This window comes from Pipistrellus kuhlii, unplaced genomic scaffold (assembly GCF_014108245.1).
Source record: "Pipistrellus kuhlii isolate mPipKuh1 unplaced genomic scaffold, mPipKuh1.p scaffold_m20_p_23, whole genome shotgun sequence".
Classification (NCBI taxonomy): Eukaryota; Metazoa; Chordata; class Mammalia; order Chiroptera; family Vespertilionidae; genus Pipistrellus; species Pipistrellus kuhlii.
Genome location: NW_023425522.1, coordinates 5,406,200 through 5,425,546, shown reverse-complemented (window position 1 = coordinate 5,425,546; position 19,347 = coordinate 5,406,200). Strand labels below are relative to the sequence as shown.

At 45.7% G+C, this 19,347-nt stretch overlaps 2 protein-coding genes across 2 annotated transcripts in view; one reads left to right on the top strand and one right to left on the bottom strand.

Annotated features, from left to right (window-relative positions):
- DNAH9 (dynein axonemal heavy chain 9) overlaps window positions 1–19,347 on the top strand; it is a 294,112-nt gene that overhangs the window by 235,957 nt on the left and 38,808 nt on the right. The window contains exons 57-59 of the mRNA XM_036451929.2: window positions 6,515–6,655; window positions 11,676–11,846; window positions 13,535–13,657. Of these exons, the coding sequence (XP_036307822.1) occupies window positions 6,515–6,655; window positions 11,676–11,846; window positions 13,535–13,657 (435 nt within the window). The remainder of the gene's footprint in view (window positions 1–6,514; window positions 6,656–11,675; window positions 11,847–13,534; window positions 13,658–19,347) is intronic.
- On the bottom strand, window positions 3,472–4,103 carry LOC118726779 (protein BEX4-like). Its single transcript, XM_036451928.2, has one exon. The coding sequence runs from the start codon at window positions 4,006–4,008 to the stop codon at window positions 3,646–3,648; it is 363 nt and encodes a 120-aa protein (XP_036307821.1). The 5' UTR covers window positions 4,009–4,103; the 3' UTR covers window positions 3,472–3,645.

Sequence of the window (19,347 nt, the reverse complement as noted above, 5' to 3'; positions counted from 1 at the left end):
AGCTCAAACCTAACTCCTGGGTGAGTTTGCCCCGAAGGTGAGGGCTCTCACTGCTGTAAGAGTTGGCTGGTTCAGGCACGATTGCACTTTGAGGAAACAACAGCCTGCAAAAATCTCACATGTCTGACTTTAATGGGAGAACTTCATTGGTTCTCAGGAAACTCAGCTCTCAAAAGCAGCACCATCCTGCAAACAACTTAGGGCACAGCTTTCTCCCCTTCTTCCACAACATTTGGAAGGCTTTTGTTTTCCCTTGTGGGGGACTAGCAGACATGACTTCCGAGGGCCACGCTCCCCCGCCCAATCCCAGCAGGCTGCGAACCCACACAGTTCTTTCCTCATTTTCAGCTCTGCTCTTGGATCAGAAGAATATTTAAGATACTGGTCTGAGCACTAGCCAGTTTGGCTCAGTGGACCAAAGGGTCCCAGGTTCAATTCTGGTCAAGGGCATGTACCTCGGTTGCAGGCTCCTCCCCAGCCCAGGCCCTGTGCGCATGAAGGAGGCAACCAATCAGTGTGTTTCTCTCACATTGATATCTGTCTTTCCTTCTCTCATTCACTCTCTCTAAAAATCAATGGAAAAATATCCTCGGGTGAGGATTTAAAAAAAAAAAAAAAAAAAAAAAAGATACTGGTCTGAGTAGGTTAAGTGTGTCTATCAGTGTCCAGGAATAATATACCTTTGAAGGAATACATTTATTGTCAGATTATTGGGATTTCTCCAGATATAAAGCCTCTGTTCCAGGAAGAAACAAGGTAGGAAAATTAAGAATGCTCTTGCCCATGTGGCTGGTTGGGTGTAGTCCAATGCTCCAAAAGATTTCTGGTTCAGTTCCTGGTCAGGGTACGTGCCTGAGTTGTGGGCTTGATCCCCCAAAGGGACTGTGCAGAAGACAGATGATCCATGTTTCCCTCTCATATCGATCTTTCTCTCTCTTCCTCTTCCTCTCTCTCTAAATATCAACTGTTTTAAATCCTTTAAAAAAATGGATAGGACAGACAAACCAGCTCTTACCACTCTGGGATAATAGACAGCTGAGGCTTGAGTGAGAGACTGAAAGGAGGAAGGTCCAGCCTCACTAGCCTCTGTGACTGTGGTGTGACCCCATGTTTTGCCCGTGGTTCACTATGGCCTCCACATCTGTAGATAGGGGCAGGCAAAGTTTACAAAATACTTACAGCAGAAGTCCCACTGCCTGGGGCAGAAGAGATGAGAGGAAACTTTCCAACCCACTTTGAGGGAGTAGGTCAGAGGTGGAATTGACCATGTTGATATCTCTTCCTACCGCCTCATTCCTTCTTTCTGTTCTTCTTCTTAATTTTCAGACAGATGGAAGAATGACTCTTTTTTTAAATATATTTTTGTTGATTTCAGAGAGGAAGGGAGTGGGAGAGAGAAATAGAAACATCAGTGATGAGAGAATCATTGATTGGCTGCCTCCTGCATGACCCCTACTGGAGATCAAGCCCGCAACCTGGGCATGTACCCTTGACTGGAATTGAACCCGGGACCATTCAGTCCACAGGCCAACACTCTATCCACTGAGCCAAACCGGCTAGAGCTCATTCCTTCTTTCTTTACCCTCTTCTTCAAAGTCAGCGAACATTTATTGAGTTTCTGCTGTGCACGAAGTGTTTATAGAACCTTTTTTTCTCTTGCTATTTCATGTCTTGTTTGTCTTCTTTCTCTTTCTCATCCATTCATCCAATAAACACTTACTTGGAGGCTGTTCTATTCCAAATTCCATGACAAAAGTTGGGGGTACAACAATGAACGTGCCGGAAGCCCAGGCTTTCGGGACCTGGTCCTCTGAAGGAGAAAGACAAACAGGCAACTGCAAGGCTGTGATGAGGGCTGTGGCAGAGGAAGCACAGGGGGCCGTGAACACACAGGGAAAGCACTGAGCTCAGCCAGAGGGGAGGGCCATTTCTCCATAGTGTAAAGGACTTGAGGGACAGTAGAGGAGATAGAAGTAGTCACTGGATGAGGCATGAAATGCAGGCTGTGTTTCCATTGCAATAGACTTGGTCAACTATGCTAAGAAGTTTGGGCTTGAATGGGAGTTGGAGATCATAAAAGAGTGTTTTGTTTTTTCCTTTTTAGACAAGAGAGTAACATAGTCAGAACTGTGCTTTGGAAAGATCACTCCAGATACAGCCTGGAGAAGAGCTTGGGTACGCGGAAGCAGAGAAAGTAGTGCAGGGCACAGTGATTCCGTTGAGAGGTTGTATTAAGGTTGGCAGTTGTGGTGCGAAGAAGTGGTAAATTCAAGAGCTGTGGGCAAATTCGGAGATAGAATTGAAAAACTTGCTAATTTATCGGATATGGTTATACAGGGGTGGGCATAAGTGGCTTTACAGTTGTTCATATGGGAAATAATACAATAAGTAATGATTAATACAAGAATAAACTGTTTTTGCATACTTTCAACTACAAACCAACTTTTGCCCATTCTTACTCTTAAGATATATAGATATATTGCCGAAACCGATTTGGCTCGGCGGATAGAGCGTCAGCCTGCGGACTGAAAGGTCCCAGGTTCGATTCTGGTCAAGGGCATGTACCTTGGTTGCGGGCATATCCCCAGTAGGGGTTGTGCAAGAGGCAGCTGATCGAGGTCTCTTTCTCATCGATGTTTCTAACTCTCTATCCCTCTCTCTTCCTCTCTGTAAAAATCCAATAAAATATATTTATTTTAAAAAAGATATATAGATATAGGTGTAGTCAAGGAAATTGTTCAGGTTGCAGGAATAAACATCTAGAAAGGTATTGTTGCCTATGACTAAAAAAAGAGATTAGAAGTGGATTTGGGAATGAGAAGAAATTATGATTTTAGTTGTGTGTTGTGTTGAGTTTGCAATGCCTTTGAGCCATTCACATGGGAATGTCCCATGGATTTTTGGATATTTGATCTTGGGCTGGTGATAGAGTGCTGAGAATCATCAGCAGGTAGTTGGTCATTGAAATTTCAAAAGTGACTGAAGTCACCTAAGAGATGTGTGTGCAATCGAGATGGGCAGGCTACTCCCAGAACCCAGCATGTACCAGTCAAAAACTTCATTAATCTCCCCGTATATCTTACACTCTCCTTACAGCCAATTAGCAGCTAGACTGAAAGACAGTTCTGTCTGCAAGATTTACTCCCGTGAGCTCAAATTGTGTTCCCTTCACTCACATATATGCACTAGCAAGAAAGACTGCCCTTTGGTGATCCTCCCTCATTTAAATGCTAAAAATACCTCTGAGTGAAGAATTAACATGCTAATAAGACATGTGATGCATGAAGAAGCATGTAGTTCTACCACACAGGCAGGCACCAGAGAGTTCCGCCTCTCCATACTTAGACGTCATGCTTAGGCATCATCCTTCCAGCCCCCACTTCTTTTTTTTTTTATTTTTTTTTTATTTTTTTTTTTTTTAAGCTGCTTTATTAATTTACAATACATCATGAAAAGAATATTTAAAAAAAAAAAAACTGGGTGGAATTGCCTTGCTGGACAGAGAGTTTTATACTGAGACAAAAACATTATTCAATTAGAAACTAGTAAGAGGAAACATCAAAAGGTTTACAGAAAAGTAAATCACAAAACTACTAGCTTTTGTAGCAGAGACCACATTATTAACCTCAGTGAAAACCTTAGGATTTAAGGTATAAGGCAAAAGTCATAGTGATTATCAGGTTCAGGAATTTGGAAGCGTGTAACATGTCTCATTTGCTGCTCTCTAGTCTTTCTCCTGATTTCCATCCGCTGCACTGCCATCTTTTCTCTATTATCTCTCACTTCAATGTGATCGACATGCTCTTTAGATATGGCCCCACGAAAATTAGGGACAAGTCGCTTAACCCACCCCAGCCTGACATTTCCTCGAGGCTTCTGGGCTTCGCCTCCTCCCAAATGGCATGATTTCTCCTCATTTTGCACAGGGGCCTGGTCTCCTCCTTCGTTTTCCTGTTGGGCATCTTCCACGTTGAGATTTTTAGCCACTTGTTCCTCTCCGGACGCCATTGCTCCGGGCGCCGCTCGGGCCCCTCACGTGCTCCGCCGCCGCTGCCCCTGGGGCTGCCCGCCCTTGCCCTCGGGGCCGCGGAAGCTGCACCGGGAAGGGCGCGGGCCTCCGGGGTCGGGCGCTGGAGCGAGGCGCGCAGCCCCCACTTCTTTAAAACTATTTCCTGGCTTTTGTTTGAGGAGCAGCATTTCTCTTTTCCCTTTAATGTTGTTTCCCTTACTACACCATTTTTTTTCCCCTGCATACTACTCTCATGATGAACTCTCTTGATTTCTATCTCAGGATCTCCCAAGAACTCAGGATGGTTCAATAGTAAGATTTTTGCCTGACATGTTGGCGACCTGAGTTTGGTTCCTGGCCAATGCACCAGGGTTGAATCAGTTTCTGGTGACCTCTTTTGACTTTTATCCTGGGATGTCACAAGAACCCAGACATCAGTAGAACTGGAAGTAAAACATTGAGAAATACTGATATACTTTAAGAAAAGTAAAGATGTGAAGGATAGAGTGGAGCGGAGAGATGGAAGGAAAAGCAGGTAATAAGGTATCATGAAAAGAAGCATTTCAAGAGGAAGGGAAGTCCATTGGTGTTAAATAATGGCTGAGATGTGTCCACTGAATTTTGCAAAGAGGAGTTATCAATGAACATGGAGAGAATGGTTTCAGTGAAGCAGTGGAAGAGAAGCCTGCATTAGAATGAGAGCAAATGGGAGTTGAGAAAGGAGAAGTGAATATAGACAACACTTTAAAGTAGTCAGACTATGAAATAGTAAAGAGAGAAAGGTTGTACCCTAAAGAATAGATGGATCCTTCAAGGCATTCCCCTCTGACATGGGAGAGACTGAGCATGCTAAGATCTTAGCTGGGGGTGGGAAGATGCATGAATTGTAAAGGAAAAAGAGCAGTCGCCAATAAGAGCTGAATTAATGGGAATGGCAAGAAATAATTAATACAGTCGGGTACGTAAGAAAGTCAAGAGAAATATAATTTGGGTCATAGATAAAGAGCTTTATTTTTTATTTGAGTGTAATTGGCATATAATCTTACATTATTTACATTAGTTTCATGTGTATAATATAGGATTCAACATTTTATGCCTTACAATATGATCACCCCACCAATTCTAGTACTCATCATCTGTCACTGAGCAAGAGCTTATCTTCAGAAAGATAGTTAGTTCCAATGTGATAGGAGATACAGGGCAAGTATGAATCTAGAAATGGTTTGTGGGTTCCTATGGGCAGCTGGGGTAGGGGGACAGAAGATTAATGGAATGAAGGGAAAGTCTTAAAGGATCCATGTCCTCTTTAGGTTACAATCCTCACTCTCTTTACCATTTCATAGTCTGGCTACTTTAAAGAGTTGTCTATACTCACTTCTCCTTTTGCAACTCCCATGTGCTCTGCTGAGAGAGGGAATGGAGGTGAGGACTTGGGGAGAAGAGTGAAGGTTTACAATAGTTGTTGCAAGAAATGGAAATGAAATTTGACTAAAGACACACAGAATAATGGGCAGCATTAAAGACCCAGGTGAGCTTAAGCGTATGAATCTGTGATAACACCAATATGAGCAGTTGTGTGATTTCTGCTCACTTCCACTCCCTTCTGAGAATTTTTTGTTTTTTTTCTACTGAATGTAACCAATTTACATTTATTAACATTACAGATAGTTAAATATTTCCACCATCTTAATCTGTGTTTTCTATTAACCATGTTTTTTGTTCATTTTTTTCTCCTTTCTTCCTTTTCTTTATCCTCCTTTTTTATCCTTTGTTGATTTTATTTTATTTAATTGATTAACCTTGTTTCATTTATATATTAAAATATTTCATTATTTATGTGACTTGACAATAGACATTAATTTAACAAACTCTAAAATTAAGCAATATATTTAGCCTCTCCAAAAATAATGTAAATATTTTAGAACACTTTGATCATCCTCTCCCATCTTCTTTTTTTTTTATGTGTTATTGATTTTTTTACAGAGAGGAAGGGAGGATAGAGAGTTGGAAACAATGAGAGAGAAACATTGATCAGCTGCCTCCTGTACACCCCCTACTGGGGATGTGTCCACAACCAAGGTACATGTTCTTGACCAGAATTGAACCTGGGACCCTTCAGTCCGCAGGCTGATCCTCTGTCTACTGATCCAAACTGGTTAGCTCTCCCATCTTCTGTTGCTATTTTTATATTTTAATTCAACCAACTACTTTTTTGTGACTTTTTAATAAAAGTTTTTGTTATTTATATTAGACATATATTTAAGAAATGGTGCGTGAGGCTTGCACGGCCCACATTGCCCAGCCGGAAGGGCTGACACTCACCCCCTGAGAGATGGTTACTATGAGCTCCCTTAAGGAACACCACAGCAGCTTTCCAACCCGCAGCCACACTCCGGATTGCAATCTGTCCCACCCCACACACAGAGACACCGTGACTCGCACCCACTGCCTCTCAGGAAGCCCTGGTTGGCTGGAACAATAGGCCACCATTTCTTTCTCTCACAGGTCCAGGAGGCCAAGGTGACCGAAGTGAAAATCAACGAGGCCCGGGAGCACTACCGACCGGTGGCCGCCCGCGCCTCTCTGCTCTACTTCCTCATGAGCGACCTCAGCAGGATCCACCCCATGTACCAGTTCTCTCTCAAGGTGACTGGAGCCTGGAGTGTTTCACGTAATCATAACAAAGCAGCACAATGTGGCCAGTGCACTCCCCATGACAGCTTACCACGTGCTTTCTTTAGCCCTGGAAGGTCTGTAAGATCACACCCAGGAGAGCAGCTGCAGAGCCTGCACACCTGTAGTACCTCCTGTCTCTTTACCTGGGGCTTTCACAGCTCATGGGTTATCTGGCTGGAGCCGAAACAGAGCCACACCAAGTCTCGGCCTCACTCATTCAGTAAGCACACATGACACGGCAGGCGCTAACTCGCAGAATGTGTGGGAGAGGATGCAGAGACATGTTAGAAGTAATCTCCACCCCCAAAGAGCTTAAAATATCCTGTGTGCCGTGCACACCCATTAAAACCAAAGCAGGCAGTAATAACAGACCAACTTCAAATTACCTTTCTAACTACCTTCCTATCCCAAAGCTACTATTTTATGGGTATTTTTGAATCCTTTCTAAAGCCAGAGATGTTATCAAATTATACATGGTGACTAAATTTATCTTACTCATGAAAAAGAAAGACACATACATTTTAAATGCATCCCTGAAATTATATATTTCTCCCCCAGGACAGTCACCAAAATTCAACATTTGAAGAGGCATTAGCCGGTGGTAGAGCATTTCTGAACAACTTTATTTTATTTGACCCAACTAACAGAGGACATGAACATGCACACGCATACACATGCTCTCCACACACACACACACACACACACACTCACACTCACACGCAGGGGGAAGGGCTTATACACACAGACACACACTCAGAGCACACAGGTCATTCTGTGAAGCCCACACTTGAGACCAAGGTGTGGGGAGGGGTGTGCAGCTGAGAAATCAGCAGGCCAATAGCACCTGGGCTTGTTGAATGGAAAATGACATGTCACCATTTCCCAGGCCTCTCCCTCCCTTAGAGGTGCCACAGATGAGCTGAACTGTGTTTGCAGTATTTTGTGCCTTTAAAAGAAATTCGATGTTTGGCCTTACATTCAGTCCAAAGCATATGAAAGATTATTAAATACTTAGAGGCTGTATGAAGGTCAGCACGCTAAGTCGAGGAGCCCCAGGGTCACCTCCCAGTCCCAGCTGTACCGCCGCTGAGCTTAGTGACTTCCCAGGAGGAAGAGATCCCTGGAGCCTTGAAAATGTGTGCGCAGGACCCACTGTCAGTTGTCTTCAGCACCCCCACCCCGGTATGGGCTTGTCATTGGAAGCCCTGTTTATAAGGGGGTGGGATTTGGAGTCCCACATCGTGATCAGGAATTGCCAGAAACAGTCCCTAAACCAGCTTGCTCACTGAAAGCAGGCTGACCGCTCACTAATAAGGAGCAGAAACAGGTGTCTTAGAAAATCTCGGAACAACCATAATTTGGAAGCCTCCCGTGATGTGAAGGAAAGGCAGCCACTGGCGTGTCCGTGGTCACGGCTTTTGCCTGCGGCTGGACCTCACCGTTCCTGCTCCCGGCAGAGAAAAGAGCGGCCTTCTCACAGTCGGAAGACCACAGCAAGGCCAGTGGGGCAACAGCCTCACAGGCTGGCTTTCCCAAGTGTTTTGAGGAGGAATATGTTAAGATATGTGCTTTTCAAACACTTTCCTCAGTGACAAAGATTTTTAATATATTTGCTTATAGACTTGCAAAAACTTAAAAAGCCAGGTTCAGTAGGAACGTGGAGGTTTATTGGGTTGGTAAGGGGGAACTTGATGATAAAGTGACCTTTCTTTAAAACTCAGCCAAGGGCTAGGAAAGAGTTAATGAGAGTTAATCGGACGCACTCCAGGGGCCAGGGTGTGTGTGTGTCCATCCCCACCCCCCCCTCCCACACTACCCCAGAGACCTCACTAATGTTTCCTGCAGACCAGAGGCAGATGAGGGAAGGCCCGCTCCCTCTGTTGGGGGGGTGGGCCAGGCCACAGCTGGAGGAATAGCATTTCTCAGTGAATGGAAAGGTAAGAAGCAGGCAGACAGAAGCAGATGGAACACATTGGAGGCCCAAGGCCCGTTGACCTGTTTTCCTTGATCCTCAGAGGGCTTTTCAAATCCTTTCGTTGGTGACAAAGATTTTAAAAGAAGGATAGTTCACACAAGTCCTAACTTCTGGCTTCTGAAAGTCTGGAAGGTTTGGCAGTCCTGAGCTACACATTCCACGTAGCCTAAATTCGCTGAAGCTGGGGAGGCTGCTCCCTAGACAGGCATGGTTCCTCCCCCCATGTTGCTATGTCCCTACCCCCACCTGTTTGTCTTACATGAAGTTCGTGTCCACCCTGGGTCTAGGGCAGCCCTCCTACTTTGCCAAAGCTCTTCAAGGCATTAGCAGGCCTCTGCCATTCCTCTAACACAGTGGTTCTCAACTTCCTAATGCAGTGACCCTATAATACAGTTCCTCATGTTGTGATGACCCCCAACCATAACATTTTCGTTGCTACTTCATCACTGTAATTTTGCTACTGTTATGAATCATAATGTAAATATCTGTGTTTTCCGATGGTCTTAGGCTCTACAGCAGTGGGGTTGCCCACAGATTGAGAACCACTAGCAGGGTCGCCTAAGACCATCGGAAAACACAGATATTTACATTGCGATTCATAACAGTGGCAAAATTATAGTTATGAAGTAGCAATGAAAATAATTTTATGGCCATAACCAGTTTGGCTCAGTGGATAGAGCGTCAGCCTGCGGACTGAAAGGTCCTGGGTTCGATTCCGGTCAAGGGCATGTGCATTGGTTGCGGGCACATCCCCAATAGGGGATGTGCAGGAGGCAGCTGGTCGATGTTTCTCTCTCATCGATGTTTATAGCTCTCTATCCTTCTCCCTTCCTCTCGGTAAAAAATCAATAAAATATATATTTTTTTTTAAAAAAGAAAATAATTTTATGGTTGGGGGTCAGCACAACATGAGGAACTGTATTAAAGGGTCATGGCATTAGAAAGGTTGAGAGCCACTGCTTTATCAGATCTTTCCCGTGTCTGTTTGGTGTGAAGAGCTGGGCTGGGTTTTGGAAAGATAGGACAGTGGGCTGGGTTTTGGAAAGATAGGCCTGCCCCAACCTCAGCGTGCTCTCCATCTGGTATCCATGAAAAGGAAGAAAGTATCTAAGGGCCCTTCAGGAGCAACAAGGGCATTAGAGCCAAAATAAGACCTGTGGGCAGGAGAGACCCCTGGAGGAAGCACAGAGGTCAGGCCCCCCGCCACAGCTGTCCAAGCATCAGAAGTAGGAGGAAGAGGGGGCTTTCCAGGACTGGAAGGAAAAGGGCCGGAATCAGTCTAATGCAAAGAAAATGCTCCATGTGCCCAGGTTTTCAAATTTCTTTAGATCTTTTCCTAAATTGTGAATCAGGTTGTGGAAACGTAGTAACTAGAGACTCTTTACTGATCACTGTCATGTGGAGATTGAAGGGGAAGCCATAATGGCCACTGGGGGAAGAGGATGCACTGGGTCTCCATGAACTGAGAATCCCTGTCCCTGCTATGTGCTGTTGGGGAGCATCACCAGCTAGCAGCCAGCAGGTTCTGCAGGCTGAAGCCTGAAGCCTGAGGCCTGAAGCCTGTGAGGGCAGGGGGTCAGAGTGAGGTGGGGGAGGTGCTCAGAGGCCCTCGCCAGGATCATCAAAACCAAGTGGAGAAAAGCTGCAAGGACGTGGGGAACAAGAAACACGTGGACTGTGGACGAGGGAGAGGCATGTGCACACCCCCGCCCCCATGTTGCTGATGAGGAAATGCTGAGGCACAGACCTTCCATGTTCTCCACAGGGTTTCAGATGCCTGGTGTTAGCAAGCCCGGAGAGTTTTTCCTTCTTAAAGCAACAAGACAAAAATAGAGAAAAGAAATCTGCACAGCAAACCATGCGAGGGACCCAAAGATGTTTTGATTTTTTTAAATGGCTCCGTCTATTGTATGACATTCAAAATGCAGCATTCCTAAATGTGTTTTTGCTCAACGTCTGTGGCGAAGTTTAAAAGAATGGCCCAGGGAGTCACGATCTGTAGTTCATGCCATGCCTGTTCTGTGTAGTTCAAAAGATGTCCTGGGAGCAGCGCGTGCTCCCCACTACAGGAAGAGTCCCCAAGAACTGGGGGAGGGGGGGCCTCATCCAAGAACTGCAGAGTGGACAGAAAGAGAAAGAACATGAGAGATTCTGGCCATTACACAGGGAAAGCATCTAATTAAAAACTTTCTGAGTGTCTATTCCTTACCGCGGTCTCTTTTGGACCACAAAGTTGTACAAAACATTGGTCCTACCCTCAAGAATTTTATAATCTCGTGGGTGGAATAATTAATCCCAGCTGGCTATTGAAAGATGAGACAGAGGGGCTGTCCTATCCTTGCTGGTCCTGGAGAACCAGGACACAGGCTTTATTGGTGGAGAGACCCCTGCCGCGCTACCTTCCAAGGAGAAATAGCACACGTGCCAGGGTGAACACGCCTTTTGAGGGGAGGAAAGGGAAGGGACGGGGCTTAGGGCACTCAGCACATGCTGCTTAGTGGCTTCATGTAAGGCACATGATTAGGGACTGAGGAATCGGGGGCTTAGGGTATTAGGCAGGTGCTGATTGGTGGTTCAATGTACAGTCCCTATAAGGTGCCTGATTAGGTGCTCAGGAATGTCTGTGCTACAGGTACAGGTTACATCATACTCCATCCATCAGTTGGGGGAAGGGAAGCTCTATCAGTTATTGTTGACTGTATCAACTTTTTATCAGGTAGTTAACAAAGCTTGCTGGATGTAATTATTTTGGCCACTGGACCTTTATTTTTCCCTGATCCACACGTAGGCTTTTCTCTGCGTGCCTCGGAGCTTTGCCCATGTTGAGACCACATAATAGTTCATGTGAGCAAACTAAGCAAACAGCAGACAAAGGCAGAATGTGCTTGTTGCTGCTATTCCTTCTCGGCAGGAGACGCTGGGAAAGGAGTTCTGTGACTCGGAAGTGCTGATATTCCTCTCAGGTGGGCCTGCAGGGGAACTAACAGCCATGTCACCCCCGCCTCCTGCCCCTAGGCCTTCAGCAGCGTCTTCCAGAGGGCGGTGGAGAAGGCCGTGCCCCACGGCAGCCTCCCGCAGCGCGTGGCCAGCCTGCTGGACAGCATCACCTTCTCCGTGTTCCAGTACACCACCCGCGGGCTCTTCGAGTGCGACAAGCTGACTTACCTGGCCCAGCTGACCTTTCAGGTAAAGGCGAATGGAAGAAGTTTCCAGAAAACAAGTCGTTTTCTAGTGCCCCATCAGCAAATGTAAAAACAAAACAAAACAAAAAGCTTTCTTCTTTTAACGTGGTTTCCCATAGCACGTGAGGACTGTGAGCTCCGAGCAGAGGGGTCAGACTGGAAGGTCCCATTGGGGACCTGCGTGCTGCTGCATCCCTGTCCGCTCATCAGGCGCTGTCCTTTCCTTGCTGGTCCTGGTGACCTGAGGTCCTGCCCCCAGAGCCCTCAGCAGCCACTCCCCATCAGCCCTCACAGACACCAAGGAAGCTTGTGCCACAGCAATGACTAGGCATTCTTGAGATGCACCAAGAACTGTCCAGAGTATCCTCACTAATTACTTACTTGTAGGGCTTAAGTTTAATTGAACCATTCCCCTGGAATAAGAAATTGCACATGTCTTTCTATAGTTATAACAGCCTTGACCGTAAAGTGTCCTTCAGAACCATGGTTCTCCAGGGTCTGGGAGCACGAGGGACCGCCGGTGTTAATAAGAAACCTTGTCTTTTATTTCTTTTTAACATGAAGGGGGGGAAAACAAACACACACACATGAAGACGTATGTCCTTGTACTCATTTAGCATTGGGAATTTTTTCTGCATGTGAATTAGGAGCTCTAATCCAATGATCTTGAGGCCTCTTCCAGTTCTAAAAGCCAGGTCTTCTAGGGACACTTCTATGCTGACTGTGGGTTTCAAGGACTGAACTCATTGGGGAGTTCGTGTGGCTTGTCCCTCAGTGCTCCCCACCCCACAGCGAGGACAGCCTGGCCATCACGAAAGCAACTCTGAGCCCCAGCATGGACTGACTTCCCTCCCACCAATTATTCCCCACTTCTCACTCTTCTCTCCTCGCAAATATGTCACCCTCACTCTGCAAGGTCCTCTCTGCCTCATCTATTATTGCTAGCCTATCGCCTCAGAGACCTTTTCTCAAATTGACTGAATTATTTTTTCTTTGTGAACATTTCCATCTGTGACTCCTCAGCAGGGAACACTCCTTGAAGAGGGAGAACCATTTCCCAAGCACCTCTCAGCATGACTCTCGGCTCAGAGGAGGGGGACGCCCTGCACACCTCCCCACTTCCCTCCAAGCTCTGCACTCTCTGTGCCTCCTCCCTGGAAGCCTTCCCTCCTTGTCTGATATTTCTGTCTCTCAGCTTCTCCAAGACCCAGTTCAAAACACATACAGAAAGTTTTGTAAAATCAATACCCCAGCCCTGCTCCCTGGCCACGCCCCTTCTCGGGAAGTCCTTTAGCATTGTTGATTAATATGTATATGCACTTCTATTTTGCATGTACTCATAGGTTACCCTGACACGGTCCTCAAATCACATCATTTGGACGTATCATCTTCTCAATAGATAGCAGGAATGCATCCCATGGCATTTATGACTGATACATAAAACCTTTGCTTTCCAAGTTTACAGTCATTCATCAGATGCTTTTAAGTCTTGCTGATTTTAGGGTGAAAGCAAGTGCACACAGGAGTGATTTGCATAAATATATACCTTCTTCCACGCTACCTTCTTCTAACACTCAAAACTGATGGGCAAGTGCTAGTGCGAGAAGTAGCAGCAGTTACGTGGAGGGACAACCCTGTGGCCCTCCAGACCCTCAGACAGCTCAGATACTCGCTGTCATTGCCCACATGCAGATCCTCCTCCTGAACCAGGCGGTCGGGGCGGCGGAGCTGGACTTCCTGCTGCGATCCCCCACGCAGGCCGGAGTCACCAGCCCAGTGGAGTTCCTCTCCCATCAGGCCTGGGGAGGCATCAAGGTCAGTACCAGCCCCAGGAAAAGGCACATTCTCACCTCCTGGGGTTTGTCCCTGACCCTTGTCCCCAGGGCTCTCTTTTGGAGTTCATCAGGAAGCTGTTTGAACATAGCCCCCCACAGCAGAATTCCTCCTTCCTGGCTGCTGGGATGGCTCTGCAGAGAGCGAGCTGAGCCAGTGCCTGCTGCCGTGAGGGCTCCGCCTCACATGTAAGGGAACAGGAAGATCCTGGGAGCTTCTCTGACTCACCTGAGCTCCCTTCACCTGTCAGTGCGTCAGGCTGGGTGTGGGCTCCTCTGTGAGGCCCTAGGGCTGGTGTGGGGTGCTGAGAGGCAGGGACAGCACCTCCATGAAGCAGACAGATGCCAGGCTCTGTTCAGGCATCTTCGCCCTAACCTAACCCTATCCCTAACCAACTCAGCCTCAAAGCAGGGGATGGAGCCAGCCTGGGGTCATCGGGGCTGAGTAACTCACAATGATTGAGCACCTTAGAAATGAATCACCTTGTCTTATTCTCATGGTCACTGGACCATAGCATTATTTGTTCCCTTTTTACATCTGAGGAAAGTGAGGTCCCACATTGTATAAGTAGTAAATCTAGGACTCAAATTCCAGCCTGTGTGATGTCAAAGCCCAGTTTCTTTCCATGTTGTTCAGCTTGGCTGGGTTGGGATTCTATAAACATTGAAAAGAGCACAAACTGTACGTTTCTTTCCATGTGATGCTGAGCAGAGAGGTTGGCTGAGTGAACATCCTCACTCAACCAGGGCAGCTGCCCAGTCCCACCTGAGTGAGCGCCCATGGCGAGCACTGGTGCTGTGTGAGGACTGGCATCTGCACAAGACACACCCCATGTATGCCCTTCCACGTTTTGCTGCATTTTACACATTTTATTGCACAAAGTCTGAAATAATATGATTAGCTCTCTTCCTCCTTGTATATTTTACTAAAGTTTTGAGCCAATGTAGATTCACGTGCAGCTATAAGCATAGAGATATTCCTGGTACCCAGTTCCCCCAGTGGTGACATCTTGCAATCCTGTAGCACAGTATCACACCCAGGAAGTCGACATTGATACAGTCTACCAGTGTTTGATTCACCAGATTGTCATGCACTCATTGTGTGTGAGCATGTGTGTGTCTGTGAAGATTCATGTAACCACCACAGCCAAGACAGAGGTAATGTCACCGCTGCAGGGATCCCTCATGTCGCCCCTTCATAATCACAACAACCTCCTTCCTCCCCCAATTCCTAATGCCTGGCAACCACTGATCTGTTCTCCATTTGATAATGCTGTCATCTCAAGAATGTTATAGAAATGGAAATATACAGCATGGAATCTTTTCAGGCGAGCTGGTTCCCTCAGCATCGCTCACTGGAGACCCATCCCAGTCTGATTTACTTTATAACTGAGCCCCACACTTAGTCATTTATATGCCTGCTGTCCCCTTCAAAGGATTCATCTTCAGAAATCCAAGGCTAATCCCACCCAGGTCGCCATTGCCCAAAATATTTCTCCAACTCCTTTTTTCAGAATCTGTTGCTATTTCTTAAATTATTTTTTAGGGCTGTATCTAAATCAGAGGTCATCAAACATTTTCTGTATAGGGCTGCATAGTAAATATTTCTACTTTGAAAGTCAGACTCTGTCACAACTATTCAACTCTGCCAAAGTCACACACTATACATAAGCAAGTGGAAATGGCTGACTTTCATTATTTTTGTTTCAATCCTCACCTGAGGAAATGCTTTATTGATTTGAGAGAGAGAGAGAAAGGGAGAGAGAACCATCAGTTGGTTGCCTCCCAAATTTATCAGAGTGAGAATAGAACCTGCAGCCTTTTGTGGTATGAGCCAGAGTACAGGATAGCTGAGTATGAATAAAACTTTATTTACAAAAACAGGTGGTGAGCCAGATTGGCCCTGCAAGCTGCATTTTTGCTGACCTCTGATCTAAATAATAAAGGTGTGATTTGGTTTTTATCTACTATCTTTGTCACTCTGGACCCAATCTGGCAAATGAGATGGAGAATAAGGTATTGGGAAAGAACCAAGGGGACACTCCATTCACAACAACAATAAAATCACAAAGTTACAAAATGCCTAGAATAATTATAATAAATGCAGACCACATGTGTGGAAATCATCAATTCTTCTAGGCTACATAAGATCTGAGTGCATAGACACTCTTGAGTACCACTGTCCAAAAGAAATATAATGTATGCCACATATGTAATTTAAAATTTTCTAGTAGCTATATAGTAAAAATGTAATAAGAAATTGCCCTGGCCAGTGTGGCTCAGTTGGTTAGAGTGCCCCGTGCACAAAAGGATCGCAAGTTCTATTCCCAGTCCGGGCACATGCTTGGGTTGAGGATTTGATCCACGGTCTAGGCATGTACAGGAAGCAACTGATCAATATTTCTCTCTCATCAATCTTACTCTCTCTCTCACACACACACACACATGCACACACACACTTTCTCTCTCCTTTCTGCTCTTCCTAGAATCAATGAAAAACATATCCTCAGGTGAGGATTCAAAAAAAGTAAAATAAAAAATGTGATAAGAAATCAATGAAATTAATTTTAATAATATATTTTCTTTAAACCAATAAGGCAAAATGTTATTTTAATATGTAATTATTATAAATATTAATGAACTATTTTAAATTTTTGTACTGAATCTGAATTCTGGTTTGTATTTTTGCCCTTATAGCACTTCTCAATTAGATGTTAAATTTTCATCAGAAATATTTTATTTGAATTTATATTTCAGAAAATTTTAGAGATATAACAGTTAATCCATATACCCAAGTTTTTCCAAACATACTTAAGTTTTCCAATTTCTAAAGCAAGTTCCAATTTCTAAACTTAATTGTATTTGATGTTAAAATAATAGTATTTGATGTTAAAATCAAATATTTCATTTCTTCAGTCACACTGGTCACATTTTGTTTGCTCTGCACTCACGTTTGGCCAGTGACTACCTTGTTGAACAATGCTGCTCCAGAGCTTGAGGATAATGGCATAGTCTGATGCTCCATGGAAAATACATTATGGGAAGCAGTTCTGAATAAGAGTATTTGCAGAGTGGGAGCAGTGATGGGGGTGAACTACCTAACAAACGCCAGAGTCAGACATTCCGGATTCAAGTTTGAGTGTGTGCGGCCTCTGACATGATCCTTATTCCTCTGAGACTTTCTTTCCTTATCTTCAAAATGCTCATTATAATACCTACCTCACGGGTCATGTCAGACAAATAGAAGCTGGTTATGATTATGGTATAGTTATGGCTATCATGTTTGCTTCTGAGAATTGCCATAACAAGTATCACAGGTGAGGTGGCTCAAAACGGCAGGAATTTATTATCTCACAGTTCTGGAGGCTAGACGTCAGAATCAGGTTTCAGCAAGCCATGGTCCCTCCTAAAGGCCACAGGGGAGGGTGCTTCCTCCCTCTTCCAGCTTCCGACAGCCCCCGCATTCCTTGGTTTGTTACAAGATCACTTCAATCTCTGCCTACATCCTTGCTGTCTGCATGGCCATCCTCCCTCTGTGTGTCTCCATCGCTTCTCATAAAAGAGCCTGTCATATTAGACCCGTGGTCAGCAAACTATGGCTCGCGAGCCACATGCGGCTCTTTGACCCCTTGAGTGTGGCTCTTCCACAAAATATCACTGCCTGGGCGAGTCTATTTTGAAGAAGTAGCGTTAGAAGAAGTTTAAGTTTAAAAAATTTGGCTCTCAAAAGAAGTTTCAATCATCGTACTGTTGATATTTGGCTCTGTTGACTAATGAGTTTGCCGACCACTGTATTAAACTATGGCCCATCCTACCAACCTCATCCCAACTGGATTACACCTGCAGAGACCCTGTTTTAAAGTAAGCTCACTTTTGCAAATTTGGGAGCTTTGTTGTTCAACCTGTCTTTTTGGTATACAGGACTCACCCCATCACGATGGTTAATGACCCATCTCTAAGGTGTGTGCCTGCTGTGGTTGGTGTGGGTTGTACCTTATACATTTGCCTATGGAAGGAAAAACTCAGGGGCCAAACTGGGTCAAATCCAGTTGCCTTTCACTCCGTTATCCACAAAGCCCTTGACGGCAGAAGTTACAAAGGATAAACGGCTCAAAAGCACTATTGACAACCCTAAAGCTACTGTGCAGTTTGGTTCCGCTCCTCTTTTCACAGAATGGATTGTTTGGTTTGCTCTTCTTCGCTCTGCAGTTTTTGTTTTGTTTTGTGGGCTGAGCTCATCTGGCTGCTCAAAAGCTTTGCAGACAAGTGAGGCTTTATCTCTCCTGTCTCCGAGTTCCGTTAGTGGAGCAGTGAGGCAGCCCCAAACTCGAGCGCAGCGCGGGATGCGAGCCAGTGAAGATACAGTGCAGTGTGAGTGCCCATCACCGAGGCCTCTGATCAATGCTCTTTTGATGTGTTCGGTTGGGTTTTAGCCTAAAGAAACAAACTACGTATAATTGAATAGGACACGCTGAAACAAAATTCTTTAAACATGTTGTCTGACGAGGAAGATGGATTGCCTCATTCCCCCAGCTGCACTAATAGGCAGGTAATGAATGCAATCTTTGTGATAACATATTGCTTCTATTAGTACAGCTTTGTTAGAATTTCTGAGGTTTAATCAAATGCGGAACTTGAAGGTACTGGGATCGTTCTGCTCTTCATTAGAGAATCTCATCTGCGATGCACGCCCGTGTTAGCCTTTGAAAGGCCCCTCACCGCCGCTCTGGATGCCAGTTGTGCCCAGTTGTATTTTGCTACACAGTCAAGGTAATTAGATTAATTAGTCATTTCCGTTTAACATATTAGAAACGCCTTTCCCTCATTTGGGAGATTAAACGTTGCAATTGTGTTCAACCCAGAGCTTCAGGGAAGCGTGTTTCAGCCCCAGTCCTGGCACGGGAGCCCTGATGGCAGTGTAATGTGCTGGGTATTGTGGTGACGCCAGGGGGGGAAACAGGCATGCAGAGGATTAATGAGGATGCAGACTGGGCAGAGGCGCTAGCGTGCCCCGTAGAAGGAGATGAACACAGAGACATAATCACCGCGGCTGCAGCTTTCCTCGGCCAGTTAGGAGCCTTCCTGCTGGCCGCCCAGATGTCAAACTTGATTCATTGAGCACTTCCTACACTCCAGACAGCTGCTAGGCCAGAGGCGTGCACAAATGACTGAAGAAGTTCTTGCCTGCAGGGAACTCACAGTCTTGTGGGAGGAGCAGCGAATAAACCTGAAATCACAAGGCGATAACTACAGAAGCCCTGGGAAAGCACAGGAAGGGCCGTAGAGTTTTCACAGCGCTTGTATCTACCTTAGAACAATTACTGGGCCTCATTTTCCAAATAAGAAAATCTAGGCCCACAAAGGTCAGAAGAGGCTCAGGAGAGCCGTCCCTGGGACCAGAACTCCCATGTCCTGGCCCCTCCTACACCATCTGCAAGCATCAGCTCCATTCCACTCCGCCCCCACCCACCTACCCCCTCACCTTCTTCACCCCCCACTCCTCCAAACCTCGTGAGTGAAGGGGTGTACCTGCTCTGAATGGCCAGGGGGAAGTTGAGAAGCCACAGAGCCCATGTGGAAGGCACAGAAAGACAGGACAGGTGCTTGGCCACTCGGGAGAAGAGCTGGGCAAGCCCGGGGCCAGTCCTATGTCCTTCTCCAGTTTGGCTTCCC

Bases quoted from the DNA above. Each gene is read 5' to 3' on its own strand.
- LOC118726779 (XM_036451928.2), bottom strand. From the start codon at position 4,008: ATGGCGTCCGGAGAGGAACAAGTGGCTAAAAATCTCAACGTGGAAGAT.